This window comes from Epinephelus fuscoguttatus, linkage group LG5, assembly GCF_011397635.1.
Source record: "Epinephelus fuscoguttatus linkage group LG5, E.fuscoguttatus.final_Chr_v1".
Taxonomy (NCBI): Eukaryota; Metazoa; Chordata; class Actinopteri; order Perciformes; family Serranidae; genus Epinephelus; species Epinephelus fuscoguttatus.
The window spans coordinates 6056423-6084321 of record NC_064756.1 but is presented as its reverse complement, the minus strand read 5'-3'; the positions used below and the strand labels follow the sequence as shown (position 1 = coordinate 6084321).

Here is a 27899-nt window from a genome sequence, read left to right as displayed (position 1 = left end):
TGCATCCACTCATGGACGAGAGGCTTGTGCTTGTGACAGCATGAGATGTGAAGATTAACAGTGTCCTACTTGGCTGAGCTGTACTGTTAGCTAGCTCATTAGTGCTAGGTGAACTAGCAGTAGATGCACGCTTCCTTCTGCAGGGCGATTCGGTTGGTGGGTGTAGTTCAGCAGAAAGGAAATAGTTCCTACATGAAACTGCTCACAACAAGGTCTGTGGATTATCTTGAGTAACCAGGTCATGATTTCTGTGAAGAGACACTGCTGTTGAGTTTTTGAAATTTATTTTTTTGGCGCTTTGATCACCACAAGCCGAGTGCCATCTAGTTCCATTATATTCGAGATAAGGCAGATATCTCTATAGCTGATATCTCCAGCACTCTGCAACTTCAACCAAAACTTTCTAGATTGATAAACAGCACAAGGAGTAAGAGAAAAAATATGTAGTTTTGATTTTTGGGTGGGACTGTCCCTTTAAAACTAGTCAGATAGTGAGAGTAAAAACCTGTCAACAGTGAATGTGTGCTGGCGGTCTACAGGTGAATAACTGTATGTGTTTCCCTTCCAGGTGACGCTCTCAACCAGCTGTAAAATCCACCTGTAGATCCTTCAGACGGGACTTCTCTCAGTTGGAACAATCACTGTGTCAGAAAGAAACTTCTAGATGTTTATTTTTTTCTTAGACTGTTTCTGTATTTTTTTTTTTTTACTCCTTTTAAACTTTTAAGCTATGTTTCAATGTGAGTCCCCTTTTTAGGAACAAACTTGTTCTTTCCTTTTTTAGCTTTTTGATTGTCTTTGCTCTACTTGGTGTTTCATGGTAGGTTTGTCCTCGTCCTCCTAATTATGTCTGTTAATAATGAACCGATAATTAGTCAGCGTGAGAATCTGTTCAGAATCAACACAGTAGTTACTGCTGTCCCTCCTCAACACTGGATCCTTCACATTATAACCCACTGAGTTCAAGAAAAGCAAACGATGTTCTGTAACAGTTCTGTTTTTAATAGATTCGACAAAATCCATATTATTCATACGTGAAAGTAACGCATGAGACATACAGGGTACCAATAACACAGTATGGTCCGAGTACTGATTGTGTGTGTGAGTGTGTGTGAAACAGGATCTACGTTCTAGAAAAACAAAAGTACAGTCTCATGAGTGCTTGGTGAGTTATTGTGTGTGTGTGTGTGTGTGTGTGTGTGTGTTGGTGTGTGTGTGTTTGTGTGTGTACAGATGTGTGTTCTGCTGTACCAGTAAAAAAGAAAAAGGTAGATTGATACATCACTACCATACAATTTGAAATGTAACTGACTGACAATAAAATTTCTAAAATGACAAAAATAAGTAAAAATTGTACTTCTTTTCATACAATACTGTTTCATTTCATTTCAATAGTAAGATTATTTTTTCATTCAGGCATCCTCTTTACAGTATATTTAGTTTCCTTTCTTTTCAACATAGATAACAACAGTAATGTATATACCACCTACTATCAACAGACATGATTTAACAGCCTTGCCAGTGTTGAATAGTTTGGTTTGCACGTGTTAGCGGTGCAGGGAGAGTAAAGGCAAGGGGGGCAGAATATATTAAGGTCTTTTCACTAGTCGTCTTTTTTTTTTTTTTTTTCATCTCGAAGTAAACGTGTCACTATCTCAGGCACCACAACCATAAATTATCATTACTGTACCTACACATGAAACTAAACAACTGTTCCACATGCTCTGAAAATCACAGCGTAGTTTGTCCTCTGCTTCTACAAAACGGACGACAGCATCTGTTAACTACACACCGGCCGGTTCGACAGACTCACAATGTGATGATCCAACACTTGACGACAAAGACACCAGGCGAGCCCGGTCGGTTACAGTCTGTTAAAGCTGAAGATACAAAATTTCCTTATCCACCCTCCTGCACGCAGGCCTCAGCTCACAGTGGGGATACAGAGCATTATCTGTAACTGCTTATCCAATTCAGGGTCGCAGGGGGACTGGAGCAAATGTCCCAACTGACATTTGGCGACCGTTCATGCTCACATTCACACCTATGGGCAATTTCGAGTCACCAAATAACCAAACCTGTATGTCTTTAGACTGGGAAACCTGCAGAGAACATCAGCTCTACACAAACAGGCCAAAACCAGCCAGCAGGGTAAAACCCAGAACCCTCTTGCTGTGGACCACTCTACCGAAATATTGTATTAAAGTTTAAGTTGAGTAAACAAGTTTTAATTAAAAGACAAATGTCGTCAATCAAAAAAGATTAGATTTTATAGCCAAATTTCTAGATGATCTGTAGTCTCATTTCTCAGAACCCCTAAATGTGAAAATGCTTTGTCAATAATCAGATTCTGACGCCAATCTTTTGCAAATAAAAAAGTCAGTAAACTAAGTCATGACGAGTTATCCCCTCACTTCTGAATGTACAAAATATTTGAGACGTTTTAAGGAGTTCAAACTCCTTTCATACACAAACTTTCAGCTGCTTCTAAAATTCAAATATTTCCTGCAACTTTCTTATTGGTTCAGATTTTAAAGGAAATTTCTGGTACTCCACGTTGGGGGACTTGCAAGGGGCGTACTGAAAAACAAAAGCAGCAGAGGTCTAGAAATGTTTGGTGATTCGCAAAGTCAAGGAAAGATCCTTAAACAGCTGCATTTCAAGGAGGCTACGTCATCAAATCCCGCCGAAGGACTTGCAATATCAAAGATCATTTGAATTCTACCAAAGAGCAGGTCCTTCCTTCAGAGAACTTTCAAGGATGCATATGTACATCCTCAGCGGGCGTGTACCAAAATTCTTTGTGCATGATTTGTCAGAATTGAAGGCAAGGCCTCAGTGATGCACTCCTGGGCACTCGCTAGCCTGTTCCAATATTTGATCAACGAATGCTAAGAAGGACTCTTGCCTAGCCTGTGAAGGACCTGACTTGGACGTGCCCGTCCTACCAAGGAAGCATCCTTGACTTTGAGAAGCATCACGTGACTTTTCCTCCATTCCCAGCTGGTCAATGTTGCCATTAGATGTTATTTGGTTGAATTAATATTGATATGTCAGGTAACCAAAATTTAATGTCACAACATCTAATGCCAACGTCAATTTGACATAGAATACTGATGACAGATGATATTTTGTTGGTTTAAAGTTGTGTTGTTAAGTGCCAAATGTCATCTTGATGTAGAAAAACGAGTTGTAAGGTACGGAGAACGAAACCCAACGTCTGCAAAACATCATGATAACACTCCGACCCACTGAAAATGTCTGGGGCGGCACAGAGTCCAGACTGATACAGAGAGCGAAACAGAATGTTGAGCTCACATCACCTGCCAGGTCTTACCAGGCTTGGTGCCAGCTGGGATGGGTCAAGCTTTAAAAACCACTATAAAGCAAAGACTTATTTTGTACATTCAGAGTTTAAATAATGCCAGTGACCTAGCTGATCCCCACTGTACTCAGGGCCTTCGGTATCTCTGCCTGTAATGACGCTACAGGCAGACGTCCCCATATTGGAGTATTACACCTCATGCGAGCCTGTCCCTTTACTGCATTACAGCTTAGAAACTATTTGAGATGCATTCATACGATCGTAGCCTCCCAGCAAGGCTGTGCTGGACTCACAGACACGGCATCAATGACAACACAAAGTCAAGGCACAGTTCAGAATTGCATTAGTCCGTATTGTTGATCCCGTGTGGTCCTGTGTTGGTGTGGTCTCTGTAGCGCCCTCCACTGGTTGCTGCTTTAGGCTGGCAGTGATGATGGCTGCTTCCCAGCTGTGTAGTCGCATCATCAAGTTAGCTAAAGGCTACTTGGCAAATAGACGAGCTTCCTCTGTTTGTACGAGTGCATACGTGGACACCTTGAGTTGGCATACAGACACAGTGAGATATGTTCAACATATTCACAAGTACACTGAGAACGCCACAGCTATGGTTAGACCAATAGACGGGGGTTACTGGGACTCAACGTCTGAGCCGATCCCACCAAGACCAAAACCAACCATCCCAACTAAAGGGGAAAATTCAGCTCCAAAGCAGCCAAAGAAGTGATTCATGAAGTGCCTTTTCCTTTGAAGAATTAGGGAGATTTGGGGGTAAACAGTTATTTACTTCCTGTCTGTATACTAAATACAAAGCTAGGGCCAGGAGTCAGTTGGCTAGGGGCTCATTTAGACTTCCTTTACATCCGAAAATAGATTCGTCCATGTCAAACGTTGTAAACGTCACTGCCCTCACACTTCCATGCGTCCTTTATTTGGGCATAGATACACCAACAGATGGCACTAGAGCGTGAAGTCAAAGAGCCTAGCTCTGTTGAAAGGCATTTAAACTGTGTAAAGCTGGACAACATAACAGCTCTATAACAGCACTGATGTATAAATTTAACTGGATACAGTGAGTCCCGTACATTCCTATGAAGATCGGTCAGTGGTGCATGAAGCCAAAAAAGTCTAACTTCTTGGGTATAAAATTACCCAGATATTCCACATCATTGTGCCTATAGAGCAACTGCATTACAGACTTCTGCGTGCAAGCGGCTAACTTCTGGTTTAGCATTCCGCTACCTAGAATAGGGATTAAATTACTTCATTGTATATCTCTTCTAGACCTTTCAAATGTAATCGCACCGAATAGATCAAATCCTGATATTGAAAGGAATCATTTCTCGGTTGTTAATTCTCAAGAAAAAATGTATCCACTGATTTACTGATGTCTCTTTCCCAATTTAAGTCTATGGAAAAAGTCTTTTAGGGCCAAATGGCATCATGTGACAGACCTCAATGTTGAAATTGCATGGTTTGGCCACTTTGAAAATTTGCTTCGAAGTCTATTATACAAGCTAAATATTAAACTAGAGCCAAAAGACAGTTAGCTTAGCTTAGCATAAAGGCTGGAAATGGAGAAATAGCTAGCCTGACTCTGTCAGGCAAAACATCTGCTTACCAACACTCAAGCTCTACAATGAAAACGTTATATCTAATTTGTTTTAACCTACCAAAAAAACGAAATGTAAAAACAAGTTGTTTGTGTGCTGGAACTTCTTCTTGGTTGCGCCGGCGATCTTGACCACTGCTTTCAGTCTTAATGCTAAGCTAAGCAAACAGGCTCTAGCTTCATTCTTTGAGTTCAAGACTGCTTTCTTGGCAAGTGTTAGATGAGAAGATTGATACCACTTGCAATATCCGAGACTGGTATCATCTAACTTCCGTAAGAAAGCAATTGATTGCCAAATGTTGGGGTTCCCCATGCACTTAAGTCCTGAGTCCTGATTGCAACTAGTGGCCCCTTGTTTCACATTGTTCTTAGGGCATCAGGAACGTTGCTCAGCCTTGCTTCCAATTTTTTCCCAGTGGCCATTGCAGCAAAAATCCCCTGCTCCCCAAAAATCATTTTCCCCATAGACCACCATTAGAAAAGAGACATCTCTGGAAGCGTTGAACTGCAAACAAGGTCATTTATGACTCTTTCTGCTATGAATTTTTGATCCATGGAGGTTTTAAATTTGTAAAACTTTCCTCAAGCTGAGAAGTGATTTAAAAAACTGTGATGTCATCACAGTGTAAAGTCTGTGAGCTGGGCAGGGCCAGCAGAAGAAACACTGCTCATATTCAGTGGGCTGCATACCACAGAAGTAAACCCGGAAGCTAAAAACTTGTTTTTGGCGTATGCACCAAGCGCGAAACTGCCACTGGCAATCAATTTCCTTAAAGGAACAGTTTGATATTCTTCAATTCTTTGAAAGCTTTGGAGATGCAAATAAGCTGATGTCCCACGATGTCAAACTGAAGTGCCAGTCCGTGAAGAATTTTATTATTCTGGGTTTGGTGGGGCTTTTTTGTAAGATTGAAATATACCAACTATCGCACGGCTTCAATAGTGATACCAGTACCGGCTTCTGAAACCCCATATTGATTGAACCATAGTGAGAACTGCAGCGTGAACTCCTGAGCTGTAGTGGGTCAAAGTCTTAACAAAATACCTACAATAACTTTGGTAAGCCTATGTGAAGTAATGTGATGAGGACGTAGCTATGGACACTTTAATCTGCTGCAGATGCTGCACGTGATTTAGTGTTAGTGTTGAGTCTACGAGCAGCACTGAGGTGACGTGACTTGTAGAGGATGCAATGTTTTACTGTGTTTCACTGTTACAGACGAGTGTGCTGGACTCTTCGATCACGTCCAGTCCCTGTTGACTGATTTCTATTATTTCTCATAGATTCATACATTTTGAATAAGATTCTTTCAAATATATTTATAAATTGATTAACCCTCAGATTGAAGATTCTTTTATACTCTCTGTCTAAACTGAGCATAGTCATGATGGAACACTCAAACAAAACATTGGCATTATGTCATTTGGCAATTTTCTCTACAAGTAAAAAAAAACGAGAGAAAGAAAGGAAACAAATAATATAAAAGGTTCAACAAACAGTAACTACAAGATCTCCATTTGGCAATATAGAAAGGCTTTTTAAAAGTCTTTGACAGGTATACATTTTGGTTTATATACAGATGTGTGTGTAAGTGTTTATGTCCTCCAAGGGCTCCCTTTTTCAATCCAAACTGAATCACGTAGAAAATGCAGAGGTGAAAACATCTACATAGTAAAATCAAAAGTGTGAGATTAAAAATGAAAAGTAACAAACAAGGCGTTGTGTCCGCTGTGGACTGGAAACAGGAAGGGCCTGTAGAGTCTGTGATGGGAGAGTCCCTGCCGAAACTATCTGCTCGTCACCTGCACTCCCTGTGCTGCTGGGTGTCTCTCAGTTCATGAACTGTGTGTATCCCTCTGCTCCTGTGACGATCACATCCATCCAGATCCTCATGGCCTCTGCTGCGGGGGCCACCATGTAGTAGAGCCGGTCGTGGGTCTTTACACAGAAGGTCAGGGCGGGGTTCGGGCTCTGGAAGAACAAAGAGAAAACTAGAGTTGAACTTTGACCTTCAACCACCAAATTCTAGTAAGATCATACTTTGTACCAAATTTAAGGAAACTCCCCCAAAGTCCTCTTAAGATATTTTCTCTATGAAAATGAGATGGAAGCAAGGTCACAGTGACTTTGACCCTGGACCACTACAATCTAATCATTTTATTGTTAAGTTTGTGCTAAATTTCCCCAGTGTGTTCTTAAGATACAGCATTCACGAGAAAGAGACAGATGAGGTCACAGTGACCTTGATCTTTGATCTTTAACCACCAAATTCTAAAAAGTTCCTTCTTGAGTCCAAGTGGACGCATGTACCAAATGTGAGGAAATTCTCTCAACATCTTCTTGAAGAAACTGCATTCGTGAAAATGAGAGAGATGCAAGGTCACAGTGGCCTTGACCTTGGACCACCACTATCTAATCACTTTGTTGTTAAGTCCAAGCGGACCTTTGTGCTAAATTTAAGAAATTTCACTAACATATTTTTTCTGTGAATGAGACGGATGAGGTCACAGTGACCTCAACCTTGACCTTTGACCACCAGCAACTAATCAGTTCATTGGTGGGTCCAAGTTAGCATTTGTGCCAAATTGAAAGAAAATCCCTTGACATATTCTTCAGATACTGGGTTCACAAGAATGAGAGATGAGGTCACAGTGACCTTGATCTTTGGCCTTTAAATACCGAATTCAAATAAGTTCATTCTTGAGTCCAGGTGGACATATGTACCAAATGTGAAGAAATTCTCTCAAAGTATTCTTGAGATATTGCACTAATGAAAATGAGATGGATGCAAGGCCACAGTGACCTTGGACCACTAAAATCTATTCATTTCATTGTTAAGTCCAAGTGGACGTTTATACTAAATTTAGGAAATTCCCCGAATGTGTTTTTAAGATATTGTATTCGTGAGACTGAGACTGATAAGGTCACAGCGACCTTGACCTTTGACCACCAAAATCTAATCAGTTCATCTTTGGGTCCAAGTGAGCATTTGAGCCAAATCTGAAAAAAATCTTCTCCATGTGATCTTGAGATATTCAGTTCACAGGACTGACAGATGAGGTCACAGTGACAGTGATCTTTGACCAATGACCACCAAATTTAATCAGTGAATGCAGAGTCCAAGTGGATATTTGTGCCTAATTTAAGAAATTTCCCCCAACATTTTGGAGAAGGGAAATCAGTGATGCAGGTGGTGAGGCGAAAGCCTGCTTGTTAAAATAGTGTTATATAATGGCTTTTGTCTGTACGTACATTTTTAGTATGGATCCTAAGTACTGTTTTATAAATGAGACCCCTGGTATTTATAAAAAGAACTGCTTAGCTCTATGACTGAAATGTTAAGGTAATATATGAGATGCACAAACTGGTGATAGTTTGACCCTAGGAAATACAAAGAGGAGCACTGAATACCTGAAATTAAGGTGTTGAATTCAGCACAAAATACTATCTGGAGCACTAATTAAAAAATACAGGCACTGTCAATAAACTAGTTTATCAATAACACAGCAGTCTACTCCTGATCTGCACAAATTTCATGAAAATATGGAAATGACATCAGTCCGTAAAAAAACAAAACAAAACATGAAAAAATGACTCTTGCGGGTGTTTTCCTCATGAAATCGTTGTTTTTGGAAGAGCAACCCTGCAGACTACTGTACAATTTATTTCACCCACTCATCTGCATCACTTTTCCTTTTCTAAACCGTCATCCTTCTGTCTGCTAAGTGCATCAGACTTTAAAGTTTTTGCTCTGTAATGTGACATTGGATGTGACAAGTAAAATCAAAGTTCCAGAGCTGATCAGAGCCCCACAGTAAGTCAGAGTGCGGAGCATTGCGACAGGCCATCAAACACAAACACACACACTGAAGATGAGGAGGCAGCAGCAGCTCGGCTTTATTTTGGAGATTAAAAAAAAAAAAAAATGACAAGACGTGTGAGGCTCAAGACAAGCGGCACGCAGCCCCGAATCATAAAGAACAGAAATATGGCCAAAAATTACACCTACGGCTCTACGGGACATTAGCACTTCCTCAGCAGAGAGGGGTCTTTGAAAATTAGTTAAAGGAGAGAAGGGCTTGAACCAGCCATAAAATTACAGCCTAGCAGTTGTTTGCCTCCGCACAGCAATCATGTTGCACTTAATGTTTACATCCATGTCTATGAAAACATGGATGTCCCACACACATCTTCCCCCGGCAGCACAGAGGATCTATACAATCAGCACAGTTTCAAGGTGGACACCCAGGATTAGAGTCACCAATTCAGTGTCTGACCAAATGCCTCCCCTTCTGTACCTGAGATATGACCTTAAGTAATGGCCAGAAAAGTGTTTTTGCAGAACATTACGAGGTCACAGTGAAGTTGACCTTTGACCTTTTGGATATAAAATGTCAGCACTTCATCAATAATAGATGTTTGTGTGACATTTTGTTCTTAGTTGTATATGAATTCCTGAGTTGTGGCCAAAAAGGTCTGTGACCTAACACTTCATCATGTTATCCTATTAGACATTTGTGTAAATTTTGTCATTGTCAGCACATTAATTCCTAAATTATAGCCAAAAGGATGTTTTGTGAGGTCATAGTGACCTTGACCTTGAAAGTAAATGTCAATGGCACGGAGGCATAACTAGAGTTGGGTCCACTGATCAAATTTCTCCCCTTCTGTTCCTGAGTTATGGCCAGAAAAGAGTTTTATGCAGAATATTATGATGTCACAGTGAAGTTGACCTTTGACCTTTTGCATATTACATGTCATCACTTCATTATTTTATCCTGTTAGACATTTGTGTTCAATTTTGTCATATTTAGCACATGAATTCCTAAATATGGCCAAAAACATGTATTGTGAGGTCACAGTGACCTTTGACTTTTGACCACTAAAATCTAATTAGTTCATCCTTGAGTCCAAGTAAATATTTGTGCCAAATTTGAAGAAATTCCCTGAAGGTGTTCTTGAGATATCGTGTACATGAGAATGCCATGAGTGAAGTCACAGTGACTTTGACCACCAAATTTAAATCAGTTCAACCTTGACTCAAAGTGGACGTTTGTGCCAAATTTGAAGAAATTCTCTCAGAGTTCTTGAGATATCACATTTACAAGAAGGAGACAGGTGCAAAGTCTGACTTTTGATCTTGATTTTTGACCTTTGACCACCAAAATGTAATCAGTTCTTCCTTGAGTCAAGGGAAAGTTTGTGCCAAATTTTAAGAAAACTTCCTCAAGGCATTCTCGAGATATCACGTTCATGAGAATGGGACGGACAGATGGAGAGATGGACAAACCAAAATCATAATGTCACCGGCCACGACTATCACCAGTGTGGAGGCAGAGTAAAAAGAATCAGGGGCACTTCCTCTCCTTCACAGACACATCTACATAAGCAGCTTCTTGTTTTCGAACCACTTGACTGGTTTATACTGGGAACACTGGGATGGACGGGGGGATCAAGCAGGATTAGCAATTCAAATTACAAACTCACACAAGAATCAAACTGGTGCACTGTCTTAACCATGCATCACCAACCACTGAGCTTGTTACCCCTCCTCACAATACACAGTCTATGGTTTGGACACACAGGGTTCAGTGGGGTTAGATGGGAGAACTGGGAGAACTGGGAGCGTGATACATACACTGGTCAAATTCAAGTTGAAAAATCCCTTCTGTAACAGCAGCCGGCCAAAGCAACAGCACAAACAGGGAGAAAAGAAGCAAAGCAGAGAGTGTGCAGAGACATGTTTTAAATGAAAGAGAATGCAGGATGAAGATAAACAAACTGAGAAACAGATGAGAGAAAACGAGTGTTTTCAAAGTCCACTGACGACGTACCTTTGTGGCACTGCGGAGGTGATCATAATAGACCTCTTCTATTGCCTGGAAGTAGATCACACCCTTCAGCTTGGTCTCATGTTTGTCTGTGGGAGGGAAAAATAACGTGGGTTTGGTCAGAGACTAAAATATATTGACAAAGACAGACGCATCGCTTCCATGTCACCTAGAATAATGACAGGGGGAACACGCGATACGGTCATTAAAAAAAAAAGGAGCAGAAATCAAACTTTGATCATGACCAATTTATGGTTTGCGATGATGGATGGAAAAAGACAACCACAGCACTTTTTACTCTGTTTTTAAAACCAATGGCGCTCTCATTGTATTTTCAGACTTGACTGCATTCTTACGCTACTCTGGTACATCATTGCAGTTTGTTTCATCAGCCACTGCAGAACTGCAGTGAGGAACCGGTGGGGAACTCAACACCCCTCTCTACCTCCAGGCACAAACACTCCACAAGCCAACTTAAGAGTAGTAGGTAGAAACGCAGCGCTTCATTTCGAGGAATAACACTTTCCTTTTAATACGCAGCTATTATCTACTAATGACCTCTTTAGCATTCAAATAGCCCTGCATTTGCATCTCATTTGACTGCATCTAAATTACCAAAACTCCGGTTGTGGCTGAGGTTGATTAACGTGGATTAGCGGCGCTCATGACTTATGCTCGTCACCTCTCCTTTCCCCATTGTTCAAGGTCAAGAGACAAGGGCAAGCGGTGCATCTCAATCAGCCTCCTCAGAGAGTGCAGCGCTGTGCGCATTTTAACTACTGCCAAAGTAATCTCAGTACACCTCCTCACCCTGGCTCACTTTCAACAAGGTACGCTTTAAGCAGCTTTAAGCAGAACCTTCTGAGGACTTCAAAGGCCTGACAGCGAGCAAGTGTCCCAGGGCTCGCAGCACAAGATCAAATTACACGACCGTGCAGGCTACATACTACATGTACTGCTGCTGCTCAAGGTCTGGAGGACGCACGTTCTGTCTGTCACTCATCCACGCCGGCAAATTTCTGCCACTTTACATGTTAAATGTTGAAGCTTAACGCTGCTGCTTTACCATTTTTCAGCTGTGACCTCTGATATATATTTTCATACAGTTGATGGAAAAAACCTGGGCTTCCCCACACACAGTCTTCCATCACACACACGAGGGTTGCAAAGCCATGGCACAAATTAAGGCATCAGTGTTCAAAATCAAATATATACTGTGATAATATATTAATAATAATAATGATAATAAAACACTGACAGGAGACATTTTGTACATTAGGGTTACGTCACTATAAGGTATTCATATATTGCAGTGTAAGTAAAAAAGGATCTGAGTTCCTCCTCCACCGCTGAATACAACCCAAATAGTGCTGTTAATCCTAAGGACTTTCCTTAATAAATGATTTGTAACATTAACATTAAACAAACTGATTTATTGTGATTAAAAAACATACATATATTCTTACACTATATATCAAATGCGTTTTTTCTTCAATCAAAGCTCTCATCAACATGTCACATATTCTCCAACAGTTTTGTTTTGCCTATGAAACATATGAAGATGGCGAGGCCTAAACAGATTAAACACATTAAATATAATTATTACCTCCGCCAAGGAGGTTATGTTTTCGCTGGCGTTGGTCTGTTTGTCTGTTTATCTGCAAAATAACTCGAAAAGTTCTGAACAAATTTTGATGAAGGGTTGATAATGGGACAAGGAGGAGATGATAAAGTTTTGGTGGTGATCAGTTGAAGCGAAGTGGATAAAATAATAAAATGGCGGGAAATCCGAGCTGCTTGGCGGAGGTCTGCGCTCTCCGAGTGCTCTAGTTGAATAATGCTTCGCTTTGCTCGCTTCATTTCTAATGTCGCAGCCATGCACCATTCTGCTGATGGCTAGAATGTAAGAAGAGACTTCACATTGTTTATACTTCAGAATGAGATCTTGATTTGATCGGTTAAGTTTCCCATGTTCAAACAAATTCTGATCGACCTATTGATCAATCGTCAATTAATCATCCCTAAAGGCCCTGACACACCAAGCTGATGGTTGGCCATTGGTGAGGTGTGTCCCGCACAGTTGCTTACGCAGCACTGTTCTCCACACTTCTTCAACATTTCCTGGTTACATTTCCTTGTTATGGGTCACATGTCTCTTCACTAACCAATGAGAAGCTGGACGGACTTAGACTGAGGTAAATGTGTGTGAGAATTACTGAGGCAGATCCAGTAAATTATTTAACTGTTTTTAACAATGCTGCTGCGAATTTTTAACATGTAAATAATAATTGTGAACGTAAAACTGTTTATAGCTAACTGTAAATATATTTTTAGCAAATTACTAAAACACATGAATTAACTTGTAAACCTTATAAGCTCATTAGCAGAAACGTTCCTTTGTGTTATTGTTCATTGCCGCACAATAAATATACTCTGTTCTTTCAACATTGGATTGTGTTGTTTAGTGGCTAACTAGTGATAAGATGATCTTGCAGTCTTCCTTTTTGAATGACAATCTCAGACTGCCACCATCTGCTGGTGTGGAGTGATATTTCCCCTCATGCAGGTGCAGAACGTACGTGCTGGTTGCCTGTCAGCTGTAGTCTTTATGGAGTGTTCATGTGCAACTTTTTGGTCGAGACACAGCAACGTCAGGGTGCCCAACATAGGGCCATCGTTGCCGCTAGTCGGTTCTGTATGTCTGGGCCTTAAATCCAACACCATAAACACGACTTTCTAGAACAGTGGTTCTCAAACTTTTTCCAATAATCAACCTCCTTGAACTCACATTCACATTTTTTTAATTGAACTTATTATAGTGTAATTTGTTTAGGAATTATACCAATAACATTAAAAGAAAAAAAATCCTGTACCCATATTTGAGAAACACTGTTGTTATGTTGAATTGCATTCTGTTGTTAAGTGTTGCTTTTATTTGTCAACACACCTTTATTACGTATATGGCAGGAAGCCCTCCATCTCCACACTCCACAAAAGAGGAACAAAGTAAAGGAGTCATTTCTATTTGTGTGTGTTTTCAAATTCACAGCCAATAAAATGCAGTATTTACCGTATTGGTCTGAATATAGGAGCATTTTTTTTCTTGAGATCAATCTTGAGAAGGTGTCATATCAATTTAAGAACTACACACATTAATGTATTCACAACATCAGATATTCTTTATGAGTGAAGACAGGACTGGTGTAACATCAGCTCCTTCAGAGAGTGTTGCATTATGGGTTGTTTGTAGCCTTAATGTTGCTAAGCTAAGTTAATAGTGTCCCTGTTGCAGTTAATCATCCCTGAGAGTGTTCAGACAGCCTGGTTTAACCTGCAGCAGAGTCTGAGGGCTGGTGATGTGATTTGCTGCTGCAGAGGAAATCAACTCCTGACCAGTGAAAATGTCGTCTTTACTGTAAAAAACCAAACCGGGGAGCGAATCATCTGTCAAACAGTCCAATTACCAGCGTCACAGAGTGTCATGTTGAAGAGCTCAAACAGAGAAATTCATTCTGAGCGCTTCAGCAGCCTGACAGGAGAGGCTGTGACTGATGGATACGCTACACACACTTGTGAATCTGGCTGTGCTTTAATATAAGTGTGTATAAGTTTGACTTTAGGAGAGAAAAGGCTGCAAGAATGGGGACCGTGTTCTCCGTGGAATAATCTCTGAGAAACTTTTCCAAATAGACTGGTCGGACAGTAAGATGATTAGTCAGATGATTAAAATGTTAAAACGTTTAATAAAATCGTTATAATTCTCATTTTATTTTGATATATTCATCATCCAACATGTATGTCCTTCTTTTACCTAGAGCTGAACTCAAAAAAATGACTCTACTCAAACTACTCTGGGACGCGCATCGTAAAACTGTAACAGTAACGACCCTGCAGCACCAAACATTCAAAAAACATTGTGTCTCAACGCCTCTTACCGACATAGTAGGAGAAGGTCCTCTTGAGACGGTCGAAGACGAACCAGCGTTTCTTCCAGGACTTGATCTTGCCTCCCATCTTCACCAGGTAGCCCTTACACATCTTCTCCGTGAGGATGACATGATAGCACGTCTCCACGTTGTGGCCCGACGACTCAACGTGGGAACGCAGGTCGAACTCCTCCTTCCGGATGGGCAGGTAGCGAGTCATGGGACGGGCCTGGGCGGAGCAAAGCATCGGACAAAAACAGGAAGATAAACATCAAGCAGGAGGACGTATCATTACAGTGTTTATTTTAAAATGATGGAATATTCTGGTATTCTGCACACGTGTAAAGACGTCTTATTTTTCACATCTTTTTCTGGTCCATGAAGAGACTGAGCGTCCTGTGATGGTGTAAATGCTCTTATACGTGTTTCAATTCTGAAGCAAAACTGGAAATAAGTTTACTTTGGTATGAAAATGGTCAAATTGAATGATATTGAATACTGGCACAAAATATAACCAAGCAGAAGCTTTGCTGTCAGAGTCGGGTCGGCAGACTCATTTTCCACTTTTCCACCATGCAGACTCAATTATGTGTCATTTTACTGACCTGAGAGAAGTTCTTGGCCCTCATCTTGACCTCCTTCTCCACGAGCTGCTGCCGGTGGAAAGTTTCGTCTTGCAGTCTCTTCTCCGCCTCCTCCCTCCTCCTCCTCTCCTCCTCCAGCATCTGACGACGAGCCAGGCTCTCTCGTTCCTGGAGGAGAGAGCTTTCATTTAATATTTTTTTTGATCTGTGGAAAGGCTTTGCAGAGCATGCATGCTTCTTTTTTTCAGCAGGATTTCGGCTTCACATTCATACATTCATGTTCATTTGTCTCTGCTGAGAGCTGCTGGCCACCGTGCAGCTCCACCACACTGATCGATTCTTTAAACAAACCGCTTTTGGCAATGTGGAGAAGTAATAATCCACTGTGTAGACAGCAAACACACACATTCATATACAGTGCATTCAACCAGACATGCAGAGGCCCTAAAGAACACAACATGCAGAAGGCAGCCAGGAGGGGGAAATACAAATAAAACACACTGTGCTTAAAGTATCTTTGTCTTTTATAAAATCCTGACAGCAACATCCTGCACACTGGTACAACAATGTTTTGGTCCCTGAGCGGGTAAAATATTCTGAAGGGTGCACACTGTTCCCTTATTTACATCCACACTTCCCTCACTTGTATCTCATCCTTACATGTGAGTCACCCCCACTGAAGACACGAGGAAGAGGTGTAAACAAAACATGTGAGGAGAAGGGGTTTGAGAAAACATGCTCTTGGAGAAGTGAGCTGTGTTTTACTTGAGTTGGTTTTGTTATTTGTCTGTTGGTGTGAAGCTCCAGTGACGCGATGTGGTATCAGAGCAGACAGATCAGCATCGACAACAGATTTCCAATAAAGAGGTGTGTCAGTTCAGTTAAACTCAAACTTCATGTTACACCTCTCACACAAAGATGCAGCCCAGAGTTCTGCATGTACCAAAACTGAAGCATAAAATAAATTAAATAAAAAATAAATAAATTAAATTACTTTTTTTTTTTAATAATAATATTTTGTCCCTAATTGTGATGGCAAGAAAAGTGTTTTTGCAGAGCATTATGATCTAACAGTGAAGTTGACCTTTGACCTTTTGGATATAAAATGTCATCACTCAATCATTAAATCCTATTAGATGTTTGTGTGAAATTTTGCCATAAGTAGTAAATGAATTCCTGAGTTATGGCCAAAAACATGTTTTATGAGGTGATCTTTGACCCTTGACCAAGCAAATTCGAATCAGTTCATTCCTCAGTCCAAGTGGACGTTTGTGTCAAATGAAAAAAAAAAAAAAATCCCTCAAGGCATTTTTGAGATATGGCAGCCATGAGAATGAGACGGATGCACAGTGACCTTTAACCATCAATTCTTATCAGTTCACTCGTGAGACCAAGTGGACGTTTGGGCCAAATTTGAAGAAATTCCCTCAAGGTGTTCTTGAGATATCGTATGTATTTTGGGCCTGTGTGTAGCAGAGTGGAAAAAAATTAATTTTCCCCTCAAGAATTAATAAAGTATATCTTCTTCTATTAAAAAACGCATATGAAAAATACAGACTTTGTGTGGAAAGGCCTTTAGGCTGTAACATTACTCCATTTAAAGAATTTGTTGAGGTCTCATCTTGTGTGTCCTCGCTCACGTCTCCCTAGAGATCCCTTTTCACCAGTAAATAAGGGCATTATCATGAACCCACATCTTTGACGTAACTTTATAAAATTCCTTAATGTTTGAACAAATTCATAATCAGATCTGTCTGAAAGGAGTTATTATGGGAAACAAGTCTGTTACCCCCTCACTCCAAACAACTGACCTAATACATAGAACTTGTTAAAAGGAGCTTCATTCATATTGTGAACTTTTCTAAAGGAGTTCAGGAGTGATGCTCAGTGATAAGAAGTACAGCTTCAAGTCGAGCAGAGAATTGATTTGATCTTTGCAGTCAAAGCTTCTTCATCAGGACACAAAGACATGAAAATGTTTGAGGCCAATAAAAATGAATGAGAGCCCTGAGTTGCTTTTGTTCCAAATTCATGATCAATTCAAAGCTATTGACAGAAGCACCACAGGACCTCTCATCAGTCACTACTGTAGCTATGGATTCCGAATAATCAGCTTCTCGTACTGTAACACTGTCTTCTTTTGAAGTCTTACCCGCGATTCAATAAGTCTGGCTTTCTCCAGCTGCGCCTCCTTCAGCATTTTCTCCATCTCCTCAATCTTCAGCGCGTCCACTCCTCCGACACTGAAATGCAAAGACACGGTGTTACGACACAACATACAGGCCGACACATTCAGATCCAGAGCAACGACTCGTACATCTAACAGCTACATAGCAGCACATCAACTCAGTTAACCTTTTACTTCAAAGCAGGGTTCAAACAATATCTGCAGGGCAATTAAGCAGACAGTATTTGTGAATTCATTTCCCTACAGATCCGAGGGCAGCCTTGTGTTTCAGTGTTTACTCCAGACGTGTAAAAGTGAGGAAGAAAACAGTCAAAACACACTTGAAATCCCAGAGAACAACAACACTGATAATGACGATTAAACCTTTTAATGAATCACTTTACTGAAGGAAATCAGTACAGCAGCGGATAAACGCTTCTGGCAGGTAAATGATTTAAAAAAAAATGTATCTGTGAGGATCAGCAGGTGGAAATGTGATGAAATAAAGATGTCTTCTGTCTGTCTCTGTGTTCACCAACCCAACAATGTCTTGTGTATTTTCTTAACTGTCTAATTCTCTCTTTGACCACAGTTGCTATTGATTTCATTTAAGTTAAGTCTTAGTTTTCACAGCATGTTTCCTAGTTTTAGTTCAGTTACTTTAGTCAAAAGAAAACTTAGCTTCCATTTGCAGTATTATATTTGGCGGTATGGCTCTGTTTTGGGGCCTCTCTACCTTTCTTAGACCTATACAGAAAGCCTTAGGAGGAGAAAGCACACCCCTCTGCCATTCCACACACATACAGAGAAGCCTATGGCGGAGACAGCAAACCTCCCTGCCCTTCCATGCGCCTACATGGAAAGCCTAAGGCAGGGAGAGCAGCAGTACTTTTCGTGTCCAATGCGATGCAATTGTGTCATGGCATCAACTCCTGGAATCGAAGTCCATTCAGTTTCTGTGGTTTAATATCACAAGAGCTGATGGGACTTCAGGCTGCCTCCTTTTATTCATTAGGAATATATTATAGCTAAAAAACTAAAACTTTGTAAAGTTAATTTACATTCATTTTTAATTCATTAGTTACTTCACCAGGCAACATCGTTTCAGTCTCAGTTCTTCTCAAAGAATATCTATTTTATTCACTTTCAGTTTATGATAGTATTTTTCCATTTGAGTTTTCTATAATAACCCTGTTGGGAAGTGGAACGACAACTCATTAAAAAAAACAAAACAAAAAGCCTTGAGTTTCTGATACGCTTCTGTCAGACTGTCATTTCCTCCCTCAGGTCTCCACGGTGTGAAGTTCATTACAGAACAAGTCCCATTAAAGTCAGCTCAGAAACACGACTAATTGTTTTTATAATTTGACTCCTGAGAGCAATAAAAGGTGTTTGAACAATAGGTGCAGCTGAGAGCATGCTGTGGTGAACACTGTCGGAGTGCAGCACACAGCTGGGCCACATTAACAGATGGTACAAATTAGCCGACCTGTGGACAGAGACTTTACCTGGTGGGAGCAGCAGAGCTGTCTGAGTGTCTTCTGACTGCGTTTGTCTGTGTTTGTTAGGGTCTGAATCGTAATTTGAAAGCACTGCCTGATGTTCTTGGCATAAATGCATTTATATTCATAATACCATTAGTGCACTATCTTTTGTGAATCCATTCTTGGTGAATTGGCCCGTGTGTCAAATAACACAGGCCCTCAATTAAATGATGCAATCTAATAACAGCAAAAAATAAAGAATAAATCCCTCAGTAAAGAAATTAAACAAGCGGAGGACAGTGAGCCTAATTTGCTCAACATACACACTGACATAAGAGATTAAAGATAATGTGAATATGATTGTGAAGAATTCCCTCTGTCTCCTCTGACCACGGCTGTCTCCCGGTTGCACGGGGCGCACTGAATACAGAGAGCTATGAGGAGGAAGCATCAGATGGTTCATGTTAGCCCCAAATCTTTGACCAAGAGATTATTATATATTGTTTTTATTTGATACTAGAGGAGATGATTCACCAACAGAGACACCGCCGTTTGGTACCTGTCAGGCTGATGGAGGAACGTTTTCAGATAAACTTTTTAAAGATATTTTCGGGTATTTTTAGCCTTTAATGGATAGGACCGACATGCGTGAAGGGGGGAGAGAGAGGGAGTGACATGCAGCAAAGGGCCACAGGCTGGAGTCGAACCCGGGCCGCTGCGGCAACAGCCTTGTACATGGGGCGCCTGCTCTACCACTAAGCCACCGACACCCCTTCAGGTAAACTTTCTAAATTAAGATTGTTTAAGCTGTGTGCTTTTAGCTGCTGGTAATGTTAACAACTGTTAGTTAACTTAATATATAATTGTCAACAGTGCACAGTGCATCTTGGGATAGGCTAAGGATTCATATTTTGCATACTCCAAATTCTGGGAAAGAAGGCCGCATTTAAAGGAGCCTTTGAAATGGGACAGCCTTGGTCGCGCCGATGTGGCGCAGTCGGTCGTCAAATGGAGCCGTCGAAGGCTGCAGCCGCTGAATTGAGACACAGCTACTGATGTCTTTTGTTCTTTGCTCAGCGAATTAATATTCATGAATGTTAATCGTGGCAACTGTTGCCTGTTAAAACATTTTTAGCACCTCGTTCCCAGCCTTTCAATACTGTATTGTTGATGTCATTCATCTGTGCCATTAAGGCTATGGTGAACACATTTTGCTTTCATCCTCTTTGTTTTATTGTTTTCCAGAAACCATTTGTCAGTCATCAGTCATCAGTCATCAATACCTGTTACACCTGTTACCTGTGGATAACATTCACTTGCCTTGCTGTAACCCCCTGCCTATATTCAATACTAATTCTGAACTGTAAAATCTGGACTCCTGCCTGTGTTTATAAGTGAAGCCAGTGAGTGGGATTCAGGTTACCCAGCCAATGCAAATTGTTTTCATATTCCCTTGTTTTCTATTCTACCTTACTTGGTCAACGCACACAATGATGTAAAAGATTAAAGATATTAATATATTAAGATGATTATACAATAGAGCACAAAAGTTGACCGTGTGTGTGTCTTCATGTTACCTGGACATGTTATCTGGTGAGCAGGCCGAGTTGTTCCCCGTGGACACGCTGGTGTCCATGCTGTCGGAGCTCTCCAGGCTCAGGGTGTCGTAGGGCTGCTCCCCGGCTGACGGGGGCTGGTGGTGCAGGATGGAGTGGTGGACCAGAGGGCCGGGGCCTGCGGAGCTGTGGCTCAGCGCGGGGCTGTAGGACATGATCGGGGAGTAGGAGGGCGACGAGGAGGACGAAGTCATGAGGTGGGGCTGCGAGCCGTGGAGCGCCTCCCACTGACACTGAGCCTCCACCGCCGCTCTCTGCTTGAGCTCGGCCAGACGTCGACGCTGCTCTTCGATCACCTGCTGACCTGGAGGGAGGAGGGTGGGTGACGATCAGTGGAGGGTCTGATTTTAAACCAAGGTGGAACTTTCAACCTGCAAACTACTCCATCAACAAGTCAGCAGAGGTCCGGTTGTTTCCTACAGAGCAGGAGATCACCACGCTTAAATCAACATGCTCACTGTAGAGGAGGTCACCCCAAGCATCCAACTGAAGAACCACTAAATGCACAACCATCACCAGCACCAGCCCACAGACTACAGACCATAAACCATGCACCACACATACAAGTATGTGCTCTCTCTGTAACACAAGCTGGAAGATAATTGCAAAAAATACCCCGCAAATTCCCGTCACCACAAACTTCAGTATCTATCCAACTTCTCACTTCTCAAACCCATGCTGCTGTGCACCTGATAATGGGCACACACACATCTGAAAAGAAGTGCCCAGGTCGATAACTGAAGGAGGAGCTCAGTGAATGCTGAACATGCAAGATTTATTCTCCACCAGCAGGAACATTCATAGAAGATTGATGGGAGAAGAAAGACTGCTCGATGTTACAGACAAAAGAAAAGATGAAAAGGAATGTTCGGGGGAGAGGAGTTAATGACACACCAGAGATGAAGAGACTGACAGGGGAGGATGAGGAGAGCAGGGTTAGGTGAAAACAGGGTCTGAAATTAACGGCTGCCAAGTGTCAAGTTCTGGTAAACGTTACCTTTGATGGATGAATCAATAAAAGTAAGACCGGCTTAGATTTTGGATAAGACTTGAATCTTTTAGGTGCACACAGACTTTGGTACTCGGCTATGTTGAAGCAGGGTCCTGATTGGCTGCCTGCGATGCTCTCTGCTCTGCTTCTCTTTGGTCTGGATGGTTAATTAGCCATATGGCAGATTAAAGGAACACTTCACCCCCCAAATGACCATTTATGTATCAGTTACTCACCTTGTGTTACACTGAAATTGGGAAGAAAACATTATTTGTCCTGCATGCCTCTATGGTGAACAAAGATTTTAGAAATGGAGTAATGGCTTTGTAAATGGAAGTCATAGGGGTCCAGCTTTAACAACAGCAAAACTACATCAAAACATATGTTTATCTAGTCGTATGATCAGTGCTTTCCAGAGAGCCCTTTTTGACAGTAAACTGAATGGAAATTGAAATTTATTTGTGCTCTCTTCAAAACCAGTCTCCATTGACAGAAGCAATTATTCTACCTTGCTGATCACAGGAGCTGCTGGTCTTCCGCTGCTTTGATCTGTAGTTTGTTTGTGTTGTTGTGCGACTTTGGTGTTTTAAACGGTTAGTTCAGATTCACCAAAGTCACACATAAACACAAACAAACTACCAGATTGAAGCAGCAGTAAACCAGCAACTCCTGTGTTCAGCAAGGTAAAATAACTGTTTTTTCTCAATGGAGTCTGGCTTTGAAGAGAGCATAGATAAGATTCACTTTCCGTTCAGTTCGTTGTCTGTTTGGGAAATACTAAGCATATGACTGGATAAATGAGACTTGGATAACTCTGCACAAGTTGTATGAGAGTTTGTAAACAGATGTAGTTTTGCTGTTGTTAAAAGTGGACCCCTGTGACTTCAATTCATCACGACTTTTCTCTGTTTTTGGATTCTTCATTCACAGAGAAGGCACGCGAAAAAAGAGTTCTTCCCGGACTTAAAGCCCAGTTCAGACCGAAGATTTGCGACGAAACCAACTGAAACAAGCAGCTACTTGCAATGTGTAGTTCTGTAACGTTTTAAAAGCCCGCCAGTTCACACCAAGTCAACTAGATGAGACGGTGTATCATCTCTAGTCAACAACTCTCTGTACTTCCGATCTGATTTGCAGCTTTTCAGACTTATTTAGTGGCTGAATATAATTTGTAGCTTCTTAAAATCTGAATGAGGATAGTGACAGTGAGATACTGGCTACAGTGATGAAACAAAATCAGCATCAGGTGGACTGTATTCATAATCAATATGCCACAATAATATAAATAACCAGTGCCAATTCATTTATCAATGAGAATGTGTGTGTGTGTTTGTGTGTGAGTGGGGCATAAGCACATACAGCCAGCAGCAGCAGCGACCCACTGTCCGACACCGGCACACCGTGAGGACAGAAACAGAGGGCTCTGCGGGGATGGAGCACCTGCTGCAGCAAGCCACCACGCTGTCTGCGGTCATTTTGACTTGACCTGCGGACTTCACTTAAAGCTGACTGGCTGTAGAAACAGATGACGTGCTTTTATACTGCGTTCGTTTTGTACTCGGAGGTCAGAAGTGGGAATGACGTCACCTCCGAGTTGACAACAGTGGACAAGTCGGAAATAAACATGGACGTCTGCGAGAAAGGAGTATGGACAGCTTCAAAAACATCATGCACTCCAACTGATGAAAGCCACAGGTGAGGCTGACCTAATGTAAAACAAATAAGATAAAGTTGCTATAAACGGTACTTCAGCAGAGTGTTTACTCACTATGTATGTGACCGGCACCCATCTTGAATTCGTAAGTCGGGGTTGATGCAGTTGCTCCAAGTTTCTGAGTTCGAAATCCGATCTCAGGGTGCGTTCGAGTTTAAACTTCCGACTGGGAACTGGGAATTTCCGACCTCCGAGTACAAAACAAACGCACCATAAAACCAGACACCTGCGATGTGACCAGCTGAGCTGCAGGTGACACCATCAGCCGGCTTGCGTTGAGCTCAGACGGCCAGTTCCCACCTCTGCAACTTTTCTCTGCAGCGTTCTAAAACAGTTTCATCTCGTCGTGAACCTTTGGTCTGAACTGGGCTTTAGATACACATATTAGTATGGTCATTTGGAGAGTGAAGTATTCCTTTAAACGTAACTTTTCTGAATGGTAAATCACCGTTTTGGTGAACCCTATTAGTGGGTTTAACTACATTTAAGTGATTCACGCATTAGCATTTGAAAGATTCTCTGAAGTTTTGTGTTGGCCCTTGGCAGTAGAGACAAACAATTACTCTCAGACACTGCGTGCGATGTATGGAGAGACAGAGGATGAACCAACAGGATGAGTCCCGCTGCACAAACTGAAGAAAGCGTAAGAAATCATCAACTCCTGGACGCAGCGATCCATCTACCTGCTGAGCTTCCCTCTATGGTGATCTGTCTGGAGGTCTGGGGCTCTGTGGTGCAGCAGAGCAGGACAGAGACAGAGACAGACAGGGAGACATGAAGAACTGCAGACGCTCATGAATGTGACTGTATCCGGTTTCCGACCCAGCACCCTGAGCTAAAACACCAGACTGCTCTCCTCTGAACCACTGAGTCAAACAACACGGCTCTGTGAAGCTCACTGATGCCAGACGTGTAGAGGAGAGCAGGGTAACACTTTACAATAACCAACACTAACAAGTTAATGAGAATAAGAGTGTGCAGCACTGAAGGCAAGCACACTAATTACTGCTGAATATATATTCATCAGTTTGTCTACTGCAGAGTTTACTCATCATTAGAAGATGCTAGAACACTGTTTTAAAGTCTAATGACTTCTCACATACAAGTATAACCAGCAGACAACCCCCCAAACTCCCCTCCCAACTGATGCATAACTTGTGATTCAGTGATTCAGTGCCATATAAAATATTTTATGTTCCTCAGTTTGGATTTGAGTGGGTATGTTTGCTCAAAAACTCTGTGCCTCTGTGTCTCTTTTATTAATCGGTCTCAGAGCATATGATGAGCAGGCCCATACAGAATCTGCGCCCGCAGAACTTTTGTTGACTGGCTTTTTAACACAACAGTCCGTTAGTTTCCTGGTTGCTTAGCCAGTGACACAAATGCTGCACCAGTTACAACAGAAACACTCCATCAGGATGTAGAACTGTCAATGATTTATCTGTTATTACTCCAGATAGGACAGCGTCTGGGCACAGACCCTGGGGATGGAGAGTAATGGAGGTTAAAGGGGGACACAGACTGGTCATTTTGCTAACAAGGGGGACACATGCTCTCTCTTGTGCCCCGTCCAACAGCCTGCTGAGTATAATATTAATGTGTGCTCCTCGGGCTTGTGAACATCTGCTGCTGCTGTAAACGGCTCTTTCTTTTTTATTTTCTGTCCTCTTTTTGGGGAATGCACTTGAGGCGACCTTAAATGCATAAACTGTGTTATATAAATAATATTTATTGATAGTAAATGAAGCAGTGTACCGTAGTCAGCAGTTGCACGTTTATGACCAAGTACATGAAACAGGGATTGAGTCGTGACCTGTCCTCTCATGACACCACAGTGATTATTTAAGGTATGAATACCCACAGCATTATGTACTGAGGACTGATTTACAGTCAACAAATCATTTACCATTATTGAGTAAACATGTAGAGTTCTTATTGCTGCTGTGACTGAAACGTTAATTGATAATTAATGAGCAATGTTGCGTGATGATGTTGTGTGTGGAGTGGAGCTCAGAGGCCTCAGTTACCTTTCTGCTGCAGAGCCAGCTGTCTCTTGGTCTCGATGTTCTGCAGGGTTGCAGCCAGGTTCCTGGGCAGACTGCCAGTGCTGTTGGCCACCAGCAGGGGGCTCTGCAGGGTCACAGGGAGCAGACACAACATGTCTTACAAGTCAAAGATTAACACATAAATAAGACAAACATGGGCTCTGAATAATGATCTGGGTTTCAGGCGGAAGAGGATGAAGATTTAAGACTACATTAGAAGTCGATGGCTGTATCACTACATCAGCTGGAAACGAACGACCCGTTTACCTTTGGGCTCGAGTTGCGTCCCAGTGTTGCTGCTCCGTGCTGCAGAGGGGATCCAGAGGCTGATTTAGGCTGATCACTGTCCAGCTTGGAGCGGAACACCTGACGGAGGAAGAGATAAAGATTAGAGAGCGCTGATAAACACATGTGACGGCAGATGGTGGGGGTTAACAACAATGTTAGAGGAGCAATGAGATCCACCACGGATGACTCACGAGCACCTGCTGGAGAACAGTGGTTAAAGGCACAATTAGCATCATGCTGTGAGTGCTAATGAACACTGACAGGGTTAAAATAAATGCTGGGATTAATTTATTTAAGGTGCAATCAGGGGTAAATTTAAGTATCAAAGAGTGACAAAAATATATCAAAGAGTCTGAAGACAATTCATGAGTTTAGCGCGCGCACACACACACACACACACACACACACACACACACTAAGAACAACTGCCTTGTCTATTTCATTGAACAGCTCTTTGATCAGGCCCACTTACGTTAATGCTGCGTTCATGTACTGCGTGAAATGACTTGAAAGGGTTCATACATTTTCCAACTTTATTTAAGTGGTGCTTTAAGTATTCTGTGGCCTTCCTCTGCTCCTCTGCAGCTTTATTCCAAACTTAACACACACAAACTGACTTCATGTTTTACGCCGAAGCAAACACTGAAGCTCCAGTCACAACAAAAAGTCCCAGCATGCAGCTGTGTCCTGGTTTTTGCTTTCATTTGTCAGAATGAAATGAGGCAGTTTATTCAGTCATTGATCATCTCAAAGCAGAGGTGAACGGTAGTTTCTTGTAGTTTTTTTTTAGAGGCTTCATCAGGAAAACTCTCATATGGTGTAATTTCAGTATTATTTAACATCAGGGGTCGTATTCACAAACATTCTGAGGACACTCTCAGAGAGCTCCTAATTCAGCCTAAAAACTTTTAGTAAGGAGTCCTAGCTTAGGAGTGATTTGGGAAAGTTCTCAGAGCAACTCTGAACAAGGAAGGGACAGAAACTTTTACCTCAGTGAGGAGGTGTGGTCGACCCTAATGATAGGTGTGTGCCGTCCCAACAAACTAGAGAGGAGTGGAAGTGAGTTATAAAACCCTCCAAATGATGCCGACTTACTGACCATGTGCAAGGCCGTATTGTGTTTGTCATGGAAGACGCTCTGTACAAATAAAGTTCTGCAACTTCCCTTACAAACGTAACCTGCTCAAACTAATAACATCTTACGGGTAACATTGGATTTAGGACAAAATCTATCCCTCCCTAGTCTCTGGAACACAGTCACGCTCATTTGATTGTAGTGCTGTTTATTTATGACAACTGCAAAACTAAGCAGCTTAAAAAAAAATCAGAGTGAAAAGCCAAAAGATGTTTACAAAAAAAAAGAAAAGAAAGAAAAGACACACCAACAAAGACGCTTAGGGTACGCTGTATTTCTATCTATTTATATATTGATTTATTTTATATATCTCAATTTATCAAGTTATTTAATCTTTTAATGATAAAAACTTAATATACAAAAATCCAGGCAGGCCTCTGGCAGCACATATAGATTAACTATAAGTGCTATAAATACATTTAAAGAACATAAAATTTTATTACGCTTTATTTTTCTCCATGATTACAAAAAGTTACAACAGTTTCTGTTTACGCTGCAGAGAGAGAAGTTTGTCCCAAAGCTTGCCGCTGTGTTTACACCATACACCTTAATGGAGGGAGCTTCATTCAGCTGTGAAGGTGACAACAAATGGAGTTACACCCCATGACGGAGTGGGTGGGGTTGGGTTTTGGAAAGGCCTGTTGTCTGTGTGATCACTCTGCTGATGGAAGGTTGAGATAGACCAAAGTCGTCTCTGCTGCACTGATGCATTTATCCAGTTTTCTAGTTGTGATCATTTTGTTTCTGATGTTATATTGTTAGGTGAGAAACATGCGTGTGTATTTCCAATAAGATCGACCACAAACATCCCTGCACGATCTAATCTGTGGCATCTCATTAACTCATTCAGTGTCTGGAGAATATTTTTCTGACCTCTTTGTGTTTCCACCATTTTCTCCTCTGATTAAAACTACTACAAGTCCTCCCCTCTGCTCCCAACAGTTTCTCACCTTAAGTCCTCTCTTAAGATCCAAGATGCTTTGTTAATAACTCTTATGTATACCAGGACCTAGTCTTAACTTTAAGGGGAAATTCTAAGAAAACGTCATAAATCTAATAATTTTCTTAGGAGCAACTCTTTGTAGGAGGAAGCTTTGTGAATGCGGCCCCTGATGTTTGCAGACTTTTTTGCTGTTGGTTAGACACACACAGCTGAAGCAGTGTCAAGGTTGGAAGGAGAATA

General features: G+C 41.5%; 2 protein-coding genes across 9 annotated transcripts in view; one reads left to right on the top strand and one right to left on the bottom strand.

The window, feature by feature from the left end:
* LOC125889143 (alpha-2-macroglobulin) overlaps positions 1 to 1629 on the top strand; it is a 49805-nt gene extending 48176 nt beyond the window's left edge. For all 3 annotated transcript variants that reach the window (XM_049576880.1, XM_049576881.1, XM_049576879.1), the window contains exon 36: positions 569 to 1629. In XM_049576880.1, the coding sequence (XP_049432837.1) occupies positions 569 to 591 (23 nt within the window). In that variant the 3' untranslated portion in view covers positions 592 to 1629. The remainder of the gene's footprint in view (positions 1 to 568) is intronic.
* A 155-nt stretch (positions 1630 to 1784) lies between these two features.
* The window catches only part of phldb1b (pleckstrin homology-like domain, family B, member 1b), a 121764-nt gene continuing 95649 nt past the window's right edge, over positions 1785 to 27899 (bottom strand). For 5 of the 6 annotated variants that reach the window (XM_049576872.1, XM_049576874.1, XM_049576875.1 and 2 more), the window contains 9 exons: positions 25561 to 25659; positions 25276 to 25378; positions 23932 to 23976; positions 20505 to 20847; positions 17429 to 17519; positions 15298 to 15444; positions 14702 to 14921; positions 10770 to 10855; positions 1785 to 6906 (listed from right to left, as the gene is read on the bottom strand). In XM_049576872.1, the coding sequence (XP_049432829.1) occupies positions 6766 to 6906; positions 10770 to 10855; positions 14702 to 14921; positions 15298 to 15444; positions 17429 to 17519; positions 20505 to 20847; positions 23932 to 23976; positions 25276 to 25378; positions 25561 to 25659 (1275 nt within the window). In that variant the 3' untranslated portion in view covers positions 1785 to 6765. The remainder of the gene's footprint in view (positions 6907 to 10769; positions 10856 to 14701; positions 14922 to 15297; positions 15445 to 17428; positions 17520 to 20504; positions 20848 to 23931; positions 23977 to 25275; positions 25379 to 25560; positions 25660 to 27899) is intronic. The other variant, XM_049576873.1, reaches the window with a different exon arrangement.